Source organism: Ischnura elegans, chromosome 7 (assembly GCF_921293095.1).
Source record: "Ischnura elegans chromosome 7, ioIscEleg1.1, whole genome shotgun sequence".
Lineage (NCBI taxonomy): Eukaryota > Metazoa > Arthropoda > Insecta > Odonata > Coenagrionidae > Ischnura > Ischnura elegans.
The window spans coordinates 43987595-44003741 of NC_060252.1; the positions used below are offsets into that span (position 1 = coordinate 43987595).

A 16147-nucleotide genomic window follows, 5' to 3' on the forward strand; every position below is an offset into this window, starting at 1 on the left:
TGGAATTCGAGACGCACTATCACACTATCTATATTATCTCCACATCGATCTAGTGGCTTCACTCAGTTATTGTGAATGGATCGTATTCTACGAATTGGTGAGGTCCAGGGTCAGAGTGATCAGTGATCAGAAACAAAACACGGTGAGGAAGAAGCTTGCTTCTTTATGGGCTTCTCAGAATGGTGCTCCCAGACCAAACGCCTTAACCCCTCCTAACACTGCCCACAGTGATGTGTCCTTTTACCCGCGAGTGGTTAACTTATCAAATCATTCGTTCTCGGAAGCAGAAATGGGTCTTCTTAACAAAGGACTCAAATTTGCTCCTCAGCTACCCCTTTTCCGCTCTTCCCTGATCAACCTGGCTGCAGACCTCGACAGTGCCTTAAAAAACGACACAGGGAGGAAACAGCTGGCTGCCGACACGATATCCCGTGCTTTCCAACGGGGTGTCCATCGAGGGACTACATCGTTCCAGCAGATATTCCGCAGGATCAAGACTGCAACCACAGAAGCGGACCTGGTGTTTTGCAAAGCGGACAAAGGCAATAGTATTGTGATTTTAAATAAGGCCGATTACATTGCTAAATGTGACGATTTCTTGAAAGGACATGATTTTGCTAAGTTAAAGTCAGACCCCACGACCAAATTTCAAAGGCAACTCAAAATTAACCTAAGTAATTGCACTAAATTATTTACCGCGTTAGAGAAATGGCGACTAATCAACATGAATCCGCTGCCACCGAGGTTTTACGGTCTTCCGAAAACCCACAAAGATAATATTCCAATTAGACCTGTTGTCTCTCATGTCACGGCTCCCTCATATAAGCTAGCGGTTAAGTTGAACTTATTAATTAGACAGTACTCTAATTTCAAACCAAAATATAGCATAAAAAACTCTGTTGAACTAGCCGAGAAACTTTCTAATATAATTCTTCCTGCTAATGGCAAACTAATATCCTTTGATGTCACGAATTTGTTCACTTCTGTCCCTGCCTCAGAAGCCTCTAACTTGACTCTGGAGCTAATTAAAAATTCTAACTGTGACCCGATGGTTCAGGAAGAGATTAAAAATCTTTTAACGTTATGCACCTCACAGAATTATTTTCTGTACAACGGTAATTACTATATTCAGACGTCTGGCCTCGCCATGGGTTCACCTTTATCCCCTATTTTAGCTGAAGTATTTATGAATCATCTAGAGATAAAATTATTTAAATCCAATCACCCCCTTCTTTCTAACCTCGTCTACTGGTTTAGATACGTAGACGACATTTTATGTTTATGGACGGGCACTAAAAGACAGTTAGACAATTTTAAAAAGTTTTTAAATTCATTACATGACAATATCGATTTTAAGATGGAATATGGGGGCGATAATATTGACTTTTTAGATTTAAATATATCAATTGTTAATGACCATCATGATTTTTGTATTTTTAGAAAAAAGACTTTTACCGACACCATTATCCCTAATGACTCTTGTCACCACATTTCTCATAAATTTGCTGCTTTGAGGTGCATGACAAATAGGATACTCAAAATTCCCCTGTCTATTCCCAAATTTGAAAAGGAGTTGCAGACTATCAAAACTATAGCTATCCGTAATGGCTTCAACTCTTCATGTATTGACAAGCTGCTGGAGCGCTCAAGATCCAAGAAAGCCACACAGTCACTAACCTCTCTGTCATTTCAGAGCAATTCACCTTCCCGTTGGGTAAAACTGCCATTTGTAGGCAAATTGTCATACAATCTAAAGAAAATAATTCCCAAAGACAAAGCTAGAGTCGCCTTCTATACCCCGGCAACATTGGAGAAACGATTGTGTAACTCTAAGGACATGTACAACCAAGAAAACAAAAGTGGTGTATATTTGTTGAAGTGTAATAACTGTGATATTTGTTATGTAGGACAAACTGGGAGAAGATTTAAAGATCGTGTGATTGAACACAGGAATAGTTTTATTAATAATGACGAAAAATCATGTTTTGCTAAACATTTGAATCATTGTAAACATTTTAGTAACTTTGATTTTGATATTTTACATTACATAGACAAAGGGCAAAAGCTGGACTTTTACGAGAAATATGAAATTGTTAATAGCCCGCATAATCTTTGTAACGACGAAGTGTATTTTACCCAATCGCCTCTTTTATCCCTGAAAATTCCTGCCCGCTCTTAGATGTTTTTAATCTCTGACCTTCGCCAACACCCGCTCTTCTCCTGGTTGTCATGACTTCTCTTCCTTCCTCACCGATTCACTAATTTACGTAATCCCTATTCCCAACCCCTCCTCCAAAGACCTTCCTTATTGCGCTCCTTTAGTCAAACTGCCCCCCCCCCTCCCTTGCTAGCCTTTCCACCCCACCTTTCCCCCGCTGGACGGTATATATAGACCTTGGGAAGCCAAAATGGGTACCTTGATAATGACACTACGTGTCGAAACCGGGTCGGTAGTTCGTTAATAAAAAAAGTGTGTGGAAATTAACCATTTTATTTTATTTTATCATCATGGTAGATCATATCATTCTAAAACACACATCGAATTATATAACATCTAATAATATCACTCTGTGGTTCAAACTGAGGGTTGGATCTTATAGGTGAGGGTAGAGCTCACCCCAGACATCCAAATCGTACGAGTATCTCACATTCAAAGTAGGATACATAGTACCTTTCCGAGGACCAACACGCACTTAGAAAATTTTATGTAGGATTTTACAAAGTCTTCAACCGGAATTTGAGAAAGGGATCCTTCGATCAACGTCCAAGCTAGCAACCAACTTGGTCACCACGCTCACCAAATCTAATAGTAATAATAATAATTTTATGAAAAACTTTATTTTATGAATCGGAGAAAAGGCTTATATTTTAGACGATTACAATAGCTCGGATTGTAACTAAAATATCGTATACAAACATATTTTATTTGTAAGAGGATTCTAATGAGCTGCTTAAAATTTCTAGACTTATGACTTGGAGTAAAACTTATTATATTAAGTGCTTTCATACTGAGAACATTAAGAAGTACTTCGGAACCTACTCGAAGTGCCCATGATTCAGTTGCCTTCGCTTGGGCATCAATATTTCCAAAGTACTTTTCGGGTAACCAATGCAGTTCACATCGCAGTTTGGAAGCACGCAGCTGCACTTCTAGGAACTTCTTGGGGTGAATTTTTCCACCGCAGTATATATAATTCCTCCGCCAAGTCATATAAACTGTAAAAAAAAATTCATGAGCACACACGAAAATGGGAAAAGAATGCTAAATACATTCGATGCATTATTTTTAACTCAGGATTAATCGACGTCATGGTTATTTACTGGCATTTTCGTAAGTTATGCCTAAACAAATAACATTTTTTGGGACAGGAAACGGAAAGGTCATACATAATATGATTATATTTTTTTTCTTTTGCCTATATGATTCATTCTGTAGTCTTCTTTACATAATTTTCCGGTTCCCCTTTTAATGATATTTTACTTATGACGTTAGTATAGGTTAAACGCATACTTAAACGAATTTTTTAAAGGTTATTTCCACATACATAGCTCATTTTTTTTGTGCATAATTTAATTTATTAATTCTATAGCTTAGAAAGTAGTTAGAAGGATATATCACGGCAAGAACAGCGAAACGATAAAATAATATTTTTAAAAGTCATTCTATGCATTTTAGACCGAGGAAAATTGAGTGTAAATGAATCAATCAATTATTCATGACATGTAAATTTACTACAAGCAGCTCATTTGAATGATCTTACAAATAGAATACATGTATAGGATATTTTAAATACAGTTTGAACTATTGTAATTACCTATTTTTTTTAAAGATTACATGTCAACTGCCTTTTCCCTACTATGAATGAAGGAAGTTCAAATGAAAGGTTTGAGTAAAGAACATTTAAACCTCTCATCTGGTAAAAAATGTATGATTAATGAATAAAACGCACAGCACTTTGCATGCACTGGGTAAAAAGATCTTCAAACATTGTCAGAACTAGCTTTACCGGATACGGAATCTTCAGACCCATGCGAAGGAATTCGAAGAACGTGTATCAAAGAATGTTGTAGATGGCGAAGGCAGAGGAACTAGATTGTAAATGATTTTTGTTAGTAATAATTGAGGGATTTTGTCTGAGCCATTAATGTCGCTAACTAATGGGAGCTTGTAAGAGCAGGTTGAGTAACTTGAATATATTATAATTTATATTTAAATTCTTGCATTTAGATAGCAGCTGGTAAATAGCCCAATTAGGAAAATATAATTAATTATATCATCCTAGTAACATTTTTGCCAACCCAAAAATAGCTAGTAAATATTCAGTTTTAGTTGCCTCTAACAACTATGCATGATTTCCCAGGAAGTAGAGCATCAATTAATTGATCTATTTTTGTGTTTGAGATAGAATTCATTACGTTCTATTAAAGATAATTACGTTTTCACCACCATTTTTCCTTTCTTTATGATTACATGTTAACAATAGCTTCGAAACGTATTTTATGCTAATTTATTCATTTTTTATATTTAGGCTAAAACTATATCAAAAGACAAAGTTTCTTACAATTAGTTATTACATTTCGGGTAATTCGTGTCGTAATGAGACATTAATGCGTAACAAAAGGAATGGAGATGTTAGCATATCATCGCATCAATGGATAATTTAGGCGGTTTATTTATTTTAAACATGTGATATGAACTACAATTATATTTTTAAAAACTAAAATTTGAATGCTTCGCAACTTAAACTTTTCCGCAATATTTAGGTGTACTTACGTTTATACTTGGTACACACACTTTTATTTACGCAAAATCCACATAATTACAACATCCATACACTAAAATATTGCCATATCGCTACAGTGATGTATGAGATATTATGGTGGTTTTTTTGTTGATCAGAATATTGTGAATAACAACACTCAAATGTTTCTTTCAATAAAATCTACGATTAAGAAGACCTGGCATGACATTCTTGAACTATTTCTCTCGACTGCTTCCATAAAATTAATAAATTTTGCAAAATATTTTATCCCAAATTGCAAAATATTTTATTTTATTTATTTATGGTGGTTTTATAAAAATAATGCTGTATGTGCTTTTATGCATCTTTTGTTTGTTCGATTGTTGTGAATGTCAACACTCACATGTTTCTCTCAATAAAACCTACGATTCAGATGACCAGATCACCATGACATTCGTGTACTCTTAACTCTCAGCAGATTCTATAAAATTGACGAATTTTGAAAAAAAAATTTGCATCCCTAAGGAAAATTTTTGCCGTTCTTTCTTTCACTTTAGCTCCCCCTATAACTGGAGTACATTCATAGAGTGTATCAACCCCTTTTCCTATGACGGCAGAAAGTGCCAAACCGCAGAGTGTTCCACTCTTTTGGCGATTGAGACCATTAAAATGGCTGTGCTGGGAATGGAAGGGGCACTGTCGCGTGCCAACTCAACTGAGGCGACAATGTTATGGTTCTTTTCCTAAAGAGGAGAAGAAAAGATTAATTCTGCATACATGTTCCAAAATGAGTGAATTTTCTTTAGTCGGCAATGCCGCAGGACTACTGCCGCAGTGATGCCCGACTTGATTTGAATCGATATCAATAATGATACCATAAAGACAATATCAGTGAGAATTAGAAAAATACATTCTTGAAAAGTGGAATCAAACTTTTTTTCTCCTTTTTTAGCCGCACTACCGAAAAACTAGATCTACAAATTATCGGCAATATCTAATAAACTGGAACTTTCTGCATAATTTTGTGACATGTATTAAATACGGGAATCAGTTGAGTGACGTTTCATTAGAGAATTCGTAGGAGGTAATCATTAATGTATAATTAATGCATAAACTTGGTGGAACGAGAAAGTCAATGGAAAAATACTTAATATAATTTTTCATACATTATCACCAAATATTTTGTGTCACAAATGGGACTAATGTGATAATTTTTCTCAAGGCATACATACAAATTTAAAACACATCAGTTTACACTATTTAACCAGATAAACGCGAGTTATGACGCGGGAAATAAATGCATATAAAATATTATACCGGGAATAATTATCTATCATGAACGATTGAAGACTGAATTTAATTAGAATTAATGGATAAAAGGTACCTGCGATAAGATTTTTCACCTTTGTGTAAATTTGTGATTCATTTAAGATCAGTTTCTTTTAGAGTAACACTGAATTCTGATTTATTTTTTCTCTCTTTTCAGGTAAGGGAACCCACCGACAATTATTTGTATAATTGTCTCCCCACCTACTTCTTTGCTGCTGCTAAATACAAGGTTCAAACTTCTCTCACTATGTTTAGGGTAAGTCGGAGAGTCATAGAATTTCTAGCGCAAATACCAATTCTTAAAAACATTCGGGTACATTTTTTCTACCATAAATCTGATACTCTTGTTGGAAATATGAAACAATGTATAAAGAGTGGAACAGGTTAAAATATAGCCGCAAATGCTCTGAAATACTCACATGAGAATTGAATTCTGACGCAAGTACTGGCCCCATTAAAATCCATATTAATTATGACTCATAAATAACTTAAAATTTATCGGGATATATTCACATTATAAAAAATTCAGAATCAGATGTAAAGAAACATTAATTCATGGGAAGTAATAGGCTAAAATACACCCAATATTTTACGAGTTAAGAAAATTAGCTTCGGAAAAAAGTGAATGTCATTTTTAATAAGACGAAGAAATAATTCTAATGGTAAATTGCACTACTTCAAAACATTTGGTGATTAGTAAAGAGCTAATAGTATTGTTTTAATCTGTTAAAATTGAAGTAGCGAGTTGATTTTCTTCATGAAAAATAGATTTGAAAAAAATAAAATGTTCTAGTGGAGGTAGGTTTGCAAATTGCAAAGTAAATTAAGCATTCAGAGTAAAAATGATTAGCTAAATAGTTAATGGATTGAATTATAAACGAGTTAGATTCGTCATCAAGGGACTTGGTTGGTGGACAAGGTTGACTTCAATTCCCTTATGTATTAACCTTTCTATTATAGAAGGCCATAGAAGATTGGTGAAAATAAGAATGAAGAATAAAAAAGGTATTTTCATTCTTCTAAAATCATCAAGTTATGACCTTAAAGCATTGCATCATGTTAATAAGTATTCATAATACATCTAGGGATACATACGTTACGTGAGGAGAAACTTTTGGAACAGAAAACATCAATGTTTCTACGGCTTTTTTTCAAATGTTTACCAATGAGAGTCACGTAAATGGAACACGTATATTTAAGACGGTATTTCCCAAACCTGAATGGAGTTCATGGAGCGTGTGATTTGAAAAGTGGATATGGAAATAATATAGATAATTAACGAGTGAAGTATTTGGATAGCGTGGCGTTGGGAAACATGCGGTCAATTTGCATTAAAAAATATTATGCCACATATTGCACACACGAGTTCGTCAGCATCGGAAAGCACGAGGCATAATCAGTTGGGTAATAGTCTGCATGCAGAGGGAATCCAATTGGCTTAACTCGTGAGCATTAAGACCGCAGGTCGTTCTCAAGATCTGCCCGCGATTTTTCAGCCTCTTGTGGGAAACAGAAGGATGGCCAAGGGAGCGGCCACGAATATTCGAGCAACGCATTCCGTTCACGAACTACTGTTAAGGGGAAAAGATACGACCTTAATATCCTACTCCGACAGTATGTTCCTGGCGTAGACCACTCCCACTTGTTCTTCTTTATGGAGGCAATTCTTACATATCTAACGAGGTCCTTGAGAGATGTCCGCCACGGAACATTACGTAACTCGACTCACAATAGGGATTTTGGTGCAAGAATACCAGGTTTGTAAGGAGAACGCCATCCATTTGTTTTCAACAATAAATATTACGGGAAGACCATGCTCTGAATACTAAAATCCATATAGTTCAGTCAATAGAGATACTCTTGGGAGAACTTTAGACCTCATAATTATCATCTACGTACGCGAATAATCTAAAGGAAGAGTTCCAAGGATTAACACCCGATTGGACAAAAATGGGTAATTGTCTCTTTCAATAACAGTATGTACTGGGTTTTTATAACCAATACAAAGCCAGAGCTCCCCATTTTTCTAAAGGCCTGTTTACACGATACATTAACACGTACGATTTGATGTCTGTTTGCATGGATGATTTTTGCGGACCGGAACGGAACATGTACGAATGCATGAACCAAATTAGAATAGGTTCTATTTTCTGTGCATGCATTTGCATAAGTTGGGTTTTTACACGGTGCATTTTGGCGTTCATTCTCGCGTTCATACATTTAGACATTAACCCGTACGTGTTAATGTACCGTGTAAACAGGCCTTAAGGCTTACTAGCGATAACTATTGATGCCGATCGAAATTTCGAAATTAGGAAAAATATACCTTTTTCCGATATTTAAAAAAATAAGTTTCATATTTTTTATTGTGCTCCAAATCACCATTTCAGTGATTCGGCCACTTCTAACGATCCTTTGTCTGAAGAATTCATGAATCCCCTTGCCTCGTGCATGTGTGTGGGAAACGCGGCGTCGCCAGGTAGTAGTGAAAGGCCTGTCGACGTCGTCTCTATTATGCCGGGGATGAGTGACAGAGGCGAGGTGACCTTTCACGTTCCCTCGCCGCGCACGACCGAGGATGGGTCAGGAGAAGACTCATCAAGGGAGGGCGTGGAAAGCTCATCGCCGCCACCGTGATATTAGCCAACGTTCCCACACATCTACAATGCCCCTCCCGCGAAAGCCATTTCAAACGTAGATCACGAGCCCATCACAATGGGATGATTGATACCAAGGCGACTACATTGAGAAGGCCCCAGTCCTACCCGAAGAAGCTTTATTTTTGGTTTCACTTTGGGGGAATTTTAATCTGTTTTCGAAAATTTCCACAGCACGGCAATTAATTTCGTGCATAAAAGATACACTTTTTGGCGTAACGGCGTAATTCAGTGGAAATCATTGATATTCAACAGGATTAAAAGTACCGGTCCATTTCCACACTTATTTATTTCAAATGGCATTATGCGACGAATTTTACTTACTCGTCACATTATCCCACATCCGGCACAAAATGCCGTTACACGCCGAAACTAATGTCGTCTGAAATTAATTAGTGTGGAAATAGACTTTTCATTAAATTGAATTACGTGGAGTACACTTATTTTCAATATAATAATTGAAATCGCAAATTAACGAGAAGAAGTGTGAAAAATACGTGTTGTACCACAAAAAATTATACATTTCGGTGAGTAGGACTATTAATAGCTTACCTCCCAGTGCAATGAACTACATCTTACGAACGCCAACATAATATAGTAGAATTGATTGTTTGAGGCGTAACTTGGTGAAAGCGATTCATAATTAAATTAAAAAGAAGAACTTTGTGCTTTCACATTAATATTTATTCACGACCATGGTTTCAACGTTAGACGTCATCATCAGGTCATCATGACGTCTAACGTTGAAACCATGGTCGTGAATAAATATTAATATGAAAGCACAAAGTTCTTCTTTTTAATTTAATAATATAGTAGATAAGTTCATAAAAATAAAATATGAGAGATAGAGTGAAGAATAAATTTTAAAAGTCGTTTTTTTCCGCGCAGCGAGGACGTTTTTTTTCTTGTAGGCAGACAGTAAATGCTGGTTAGTTCCGTGAATGTTTTTATGATTTTTTTTTATTTCCGCATATGATATTCACTGACGAATATCTCTTGCATTAGGATGTCGAAGCAGGTATCACTAGAAACAATGCGATCGGCTCCAACATATAATGATAAGATGCAAATCATGTATTGACTCTAACAACACCTAACGACGCAGCGGGTAATAGCAACAAAGAATCTTCTCTATCATAACTTTACCTGATCATCACACCATGTTATAAAATGCTTTCATTGTTCCAACGCTGAATAAGGAGATTTTTACGAAATGAAATAGGAAAAAATAGCTTTTCATCACATGCAAAATACTGAGGGTATACTCTAGGCTCATCACCGCGCTGTAGACATTTTCTGAGACCAATTTTTAAACTCCTGTTAAGTGGCAGCGGGATTTAGCATTAACGGGACGGACTGGGGCTTCCTCCATGTGGTGCTTTTGGTGCACACTACCTACATTCTCATACTACCCCGAAATCCGCCTCAATAGGTGTGTAGCAGGTGGTGCTAGAACACCAACCGTTTACAAATAAAAAATTAAATGCTCTTAAGTAATGACGCCTAACATTTATTTAAGTCCCTTATTGTGTCGGGAAAAACAAATTCCCATACCTATCCATTCCGCAAAATATCTCTTTTAATATATATATATATCGTTTCTGCCGGACATCGAAGTATAGTGGGGTTCTAACATCATGTTCATCTACATGTGCAGCTACATATTACCCTGCAAACCACCAAAAGAGGTGTTTGGCAGGGGGTGAACCATCACCGATATGCACCAGAGGATTAAAATTTACTTGCACCACATGCTTTACGAAAATGCACCACATCTAAAAAGATTATAAGCTATAAATTCCTGACAATTATATCAAATAGAAAAAAGATAACAAAGAAACAATGAAGCATGGCATGAATCCAAAGCCAAAATTATTACATAAAGGGAATATTCTATTTAACCATCCTCTGTTTAACGCATGCAGCGAAAATTCTTCCCAGTCCCATTTTTTGGTTGGTTTTCCCACATATTTCGCTAAATGATGTTTTCGTGTCACTGTATCGATGGGATAAAACCAAATGATTTCTCTGTAGCGTTTGGTTCTTTCCCGGGGAACAAAAGTAGCAAAGATTTCTCGTGTTTTGAACCGGGTCAGGTACTCAATGTCCTCCTCCAACGTTTCGATAAGCAACTCGCCCATCGTCTTCAGAGGCGCGCAGAGATATATACTTAGAGACATGGACGAAATGGCATTGGATTCCTGAATCCCTCAAGACGATGACCGAGTTGATTATAATCATCATTCGATAATTTTCGAAACTAAGGGGAATGCATAGAGGAGGCCTAATTCCATCCCATATAAGGCTGAGTTCTGTTGCCACTTCGGTCGCATTTTAATCAGTTTTCAAAAATGTCCGCGGTGCGGTGATGAGTGCAGTACGATCCACAATTTTCCACTATTTTGCATTTTAATAATTGTAATTGCGAGGAATAGTATGGAAAAGTCATGGATTTCGTAGATCATATCATCATGTATATAAATTTTATTTAAAGCCCTTAATTATAGCATATTACCCCGTGAAACTCGGATTGTCCGTCAGCGACGCGAGAGGCGACTTTTGTAAACCCTTTTTCCTGTGCGGTGGGTGGCAACACATTTACAGGCCGACTTGAGGATCCTCTTCTGTAACATTCGTGATAGAAACATTGAAAAGAAACATGGAGGACCTGATCCGGTGTAAAACTCGAGAAATATTTATTGCAAATGCTTTCTCTAACTGAGGGAAGAAAAATTCCTTGAGTAGGCGATTTAAAGAGACCTTCAGATAAATGCTCAAGTAAGGAGGAAGGAAGATAGCGGGAGAGAGGGAAGGAGAGAGGGAGGATGCGGATCTGGAGAAATGGCGGCCGTTTTCATCCTTTATTCATCAATCCCCCTCGCTCTTCCCGAGGGAGGAATACTCCAGATTATATGACTGCCAAGTCTCTCTTTCGCTCCCTACTTATTTCTCCTCGCTATTCCGCCATTTCAAACGACCATCGCTCCCTTTCAACGGCCACTGCGCGCAGCTGCGGGTTGAAATACAAAGACTGCCCGACCGAATACTCGCAAGTAGCAATATCCGCTCATAAAACTGCCGTTCCACGACTGAAACATGTATATTTAAGTGATCGATGTCTTTCATCGCTATTTAAAACCCAGGGACGCAAAGTTCTGACAATATGTGGCAGATTCTGGTACCTATGCTCTACTTATGTATTGCCCCTACGAAAGTTTCGGAATAACGCATTCGATGAATATAGGACTGGAGGAGTCTTATTTTCTAAGAACCGGTCAGGGGCATGTCAGGGGCATTTATCAGAGAGGAGAGGCTCAGAGGGCTGAAATGATAAAATATACTGGGTGTCAAAATGACACCCTCCGGCATTCAAGGTAAATTTGAATTTTTAAGACGAAAAAAAGAGAGGGGGTATCCCAAACACTGTCGTCTTATTAAGCCCTAAAAATGATTGAAAGTCAAGAAACATTTTATTCTACAACACTCTTTAAAGGCCAGCTTTGAAAAAAAAATGTTCGCATAGGGTGTCAAAATGACACCCTTCGGCATTCTAGTGTTTAATAACTAAGGTTAAACTAATATAGATCTTGCACCACCGATTTTAAATTCCATAAGACGCCACTGTGGCAATTAGAATATTACCTTTACTGCCGGCTTTGAAAATTATAACGTGTCCATAATGAACTCACATGACCCAAGATATTCACCACATTGGTTAAGGAGGCGGTGTAATAATGGATTTTTACGTACATGGCTGCTCTTCTTTGTGCGCGTTCTTACTCTGCTTTTAATCCTATTTTATGGATATCCCAAACACTGGTAGCGTATTCCAAATGGGCTCTAACGAGGGAGAAGTAGGTAATGTATCTAACATCATCGTCGAACTTTCTTAGCATTCTTTTAAGAAATCCCAATTTACGATTAGTTTGACCTGTTATTTCACGAAAATGTTTATTTCACGATAGACGTTAGTGAGTCTAGTGAGACTACTCTTAGATATTTTACGGGCTTCGGATGCATTGAGTTGGGTAAAAGGAGGTTAGCGGTCTAAAAGTGTAATCCCAATGAAGTGGGGGAGGAGTGTCTACCATGACTGAACCCCCGACTTTAACCCAGGAGCTTATGGGATGGCACACTATTTTCACGATTTTATGGTATTTCTACTCACCAACAATAATATTGAAAATTAAAAAGAAAGTTGTAAACCTATTTCATTATTGACAAATAAATTACTTGTTATAGCATTTCTCTAATCTCTGTAATATGAACTCCGGCCATAAATGTTACTGCCCATCTTCATTGGTCTCAAACATGAAAAGAGGCGCGTTACTGCCCATGACTTAGGTAACTATTTTCTTTCGTACTGATTAGTTTATTTCATTCGTCTTCAACTCAAAACTTCTCCAATTCTTCGTCCAGTAGTCATGTAATCATAGATGTATAGATTATGGGTGCTAAACATGAAAATTATATGTTAATAGTCTTTTCTGCGACGAAGGTTTTATTTGGAGCTATCATAATAATAATAAACATTTATTATCGAGGAATTCTGAATTCTTTAGACGCTGATAGATCTTAAGCCAAGATAATATATTTGAATTAGCAACAAATGAATAAATCATTATGGAAAAAATAAATAAATGCCACAAAAAATCCTGAATAATGTGTACACATAGATTGAATTGATAATTGGAGTGAACGACAATAGGTAGAGTGAAGGATAGCAATAGAAAAAAATAAAAATAATGTAATAAATCAATAAAATAAGGACAAAAATAAGTAGAGTGAATGATAGTAAAAGGATACAGAGAATACAACAATCAGTTTCTACTTTCATTTGGAGTTTATTACATTGAGAATTTTTTTTTAAAGGTTGTAAAGGATTTACAAGTTCTCAACGCTATAGGCGTTCCTCAAGAGACGGGGGAATCCGTAGTACCAGCGAATGAAGATCAGCTTGCCACTGAGAGGATTGACCTTCATGGAAGTGGGAGGTTGGTAGGGAGGGTTGGACACACTTAGGCAGAACTCGCTAAGAGAGCGAGAAAATTGGAAAGGCAATCACTAAACGCTCACCATCGGTCATTGCTTCGAGAGACTAAACCGTTGACAGAGATGTATATACAGCTCTTTAGGTTGATAAGCAGTGACTTTCACCACCTCTTAATGCATGAAAGTGAACCATTTGCCTCAAAATGGAGACCAATATTTCAAGGATATGCAAATATAACTAATGCGAAGGAGTAATTTTGAGTCGAAAGCGGAAAACTTTCCCTTAATTTTCACTCAAATTTTCCATCACCAGCAAGGTAATCAGTCATCAATATGGAGCCTGTAACATCGCAAAACTCCTTTTCTGTCGCCCGTCTGCTATTAGCACTTTAAAAAAATTTAGGTCATTTCTTCAAAAGCTAAATATTTTAGCCCGGGAAAAAATTAAAAATCATTTAAATTAGGTACGAAAAGTTTTTGCGAGATATTCCAATGCTTTTTGGAAATATATTTTTTCCAACTGTTTATAAATGGGATATTATTAATAGTTTGGTACATTTGAGGATGTATGATGTATGCTAATAGAGTGAATGATAGCATGTGTTCATAGCCGATTGCTTCTAATATATTTATTGTAGCAATGCGACAGACGATTATTGCACGTAAAAGAAAATTCTTCCACAAACTTACTACCCTTGTTTTGTCGTTGTAAAGCAAAATGATGTAGGGGCGGTCGTCGCGCCCCTTGATCCGGCAGACTTGTGGTGGCGTTCCTTGAAAGTGTCACCACATACTTGCCAACGGTTTGTGAATCCTATAGCAAATCCATACAATATTAGTACAATGGAAAAATAGAAACATTCAATGAGTCGTCCTTGCGAGTGAGACTGATAATTCTAATAATCAAGACACCGTTGCTATCCCTGATAGTACGAGGTACTGAGTCTAGATTAAAAAAATGACTCGATAGTACGACTATTGAACGTTTATATTTTTCCATTTTTACTAAATTTTCATTGATTTGCTATAGGAATTAACCTATATATTTGTATCCTGTTTCTCCAGTGCCGTTCCGGTCAGCATTCGTATACGGCAACATGCTCCACGCATATATGGACGAGTACTTTCCATCTTGTTTACAGAACCGTCCAGTGGCTTCCTCTCGCCTAAAAAGGACCAGGATGCTCTGCATTCTCATCCCAATGCCACAACCCCGAGCCGTAGCTAATCCTCATCCAAGTCGACCGACCGTGGTCGTCCTTCAACTGTGGAACATCTCTCCATCCCTCCCTGATTTTCACTTTCACTGACTCTCCATTTCCATTGCCTTTCAAGGTGTCTTCCGATATCCCCTTCCCTTCACGCGCAACTTCGTGAACAGACGGCATTTTTTCTTACCACTGTTCTCCTGAATTCTCCTGAATTAAAAAAACTTCCATTGCCAATTCTATAGGCTTTAACTGTGAAATTGGTCTGGCTGAGAGAAATTTTGCCCTGGAAATCAAATGAGTTGTTATTTTTATTTTTCTTGGAAATATAATACTTTAAAATTATTATAAATCCCTCATACACTCTGCCCTTTCACATAATTTAAACACGACCGGCTATGTTGGAGGATAGTAGCAACTGGTGATGTGAACGATTTTGGAGGGTAGAAACTGATTTATCGAGTATTTACAAAGGAAATAAATGATCCATAGTAGAAATTAAACTATATGGCCTAAAATAACCAGAAAGGAGTTTCACATTGTAAGCATTGCTAATGAATCAAATCATACATCAGGATACGCATTAAAATTATAAATAGTACGAGTAGAATTTTCATTGCTGAAATAGAAATTTTGAATCTTTGGAGTGGAAATGGATGATGATTTCAATATTCATGTTGGAATAGAATATACCTGTTTACTGCTCCCAAGGGAAATGCACACAATTCTCCCTATTAATCTATTCAACTGCAGCCTCTTTCCTCTTGCTGCTTTTAGTATTACGCAATCGACGAACCATTTCCCCCGCTACTTTGTATTCTTCTGACCACTCTCCAACATATGAATTCAATTTTTCTTCTTCTTACCAAATGCGGTGAGGGTTTGCTCGTTCATTATCTTCTTTACCCATTACAGCCTCTCTATTATCTCTCACAACGGTATCTCTTACTCCTGTATGGTATGGTATTTGGAGGAGGCGACCGACAGCTTAGGCCATTTGTGCCATGAGGGAAGGGTAGGTAAGGAAGGGTGGAGAGAAACTCGGCGTCGGCATTAGCCTGCTCTTAACGAAAGGCGCCATGGGGGCCACGGCTTAACGTCCCATCCGACGGACGGAGTGTTGCCCTTGAAATGTTCTCCACACAACACTCAAGCGGGGATCGGGCAGTCTCTGAAAATTCTCTGCCACCGCCGGGATTTGAACCCGAGCCAAAGGGGT

General features: G+C 37.3%; 1 protein-coding gene across 1 annotated transcript in view; it reads left to right on the plus strand.

The window, feature by feature from the left end:
- Positions 1-289: 289 nt before the first annotated feature.
- The window catches only part of LOC124162966 (tRNA (carboxymethyluridine(34)-5-O)-methyltransferase-like), a 185714-nt gene continuing 169856 nt past the window's right edge, over positions 290-16147 (plus strand). Inside the window, exon 1 of the mRNA XM_046539747.1 lies at positions 290-542. Coding sequence (XP_046395703.1) covers positions 290-542 — 253 coding nt within the window. The remainder of the gene's footprint in view (positions 543-16147) is intronic.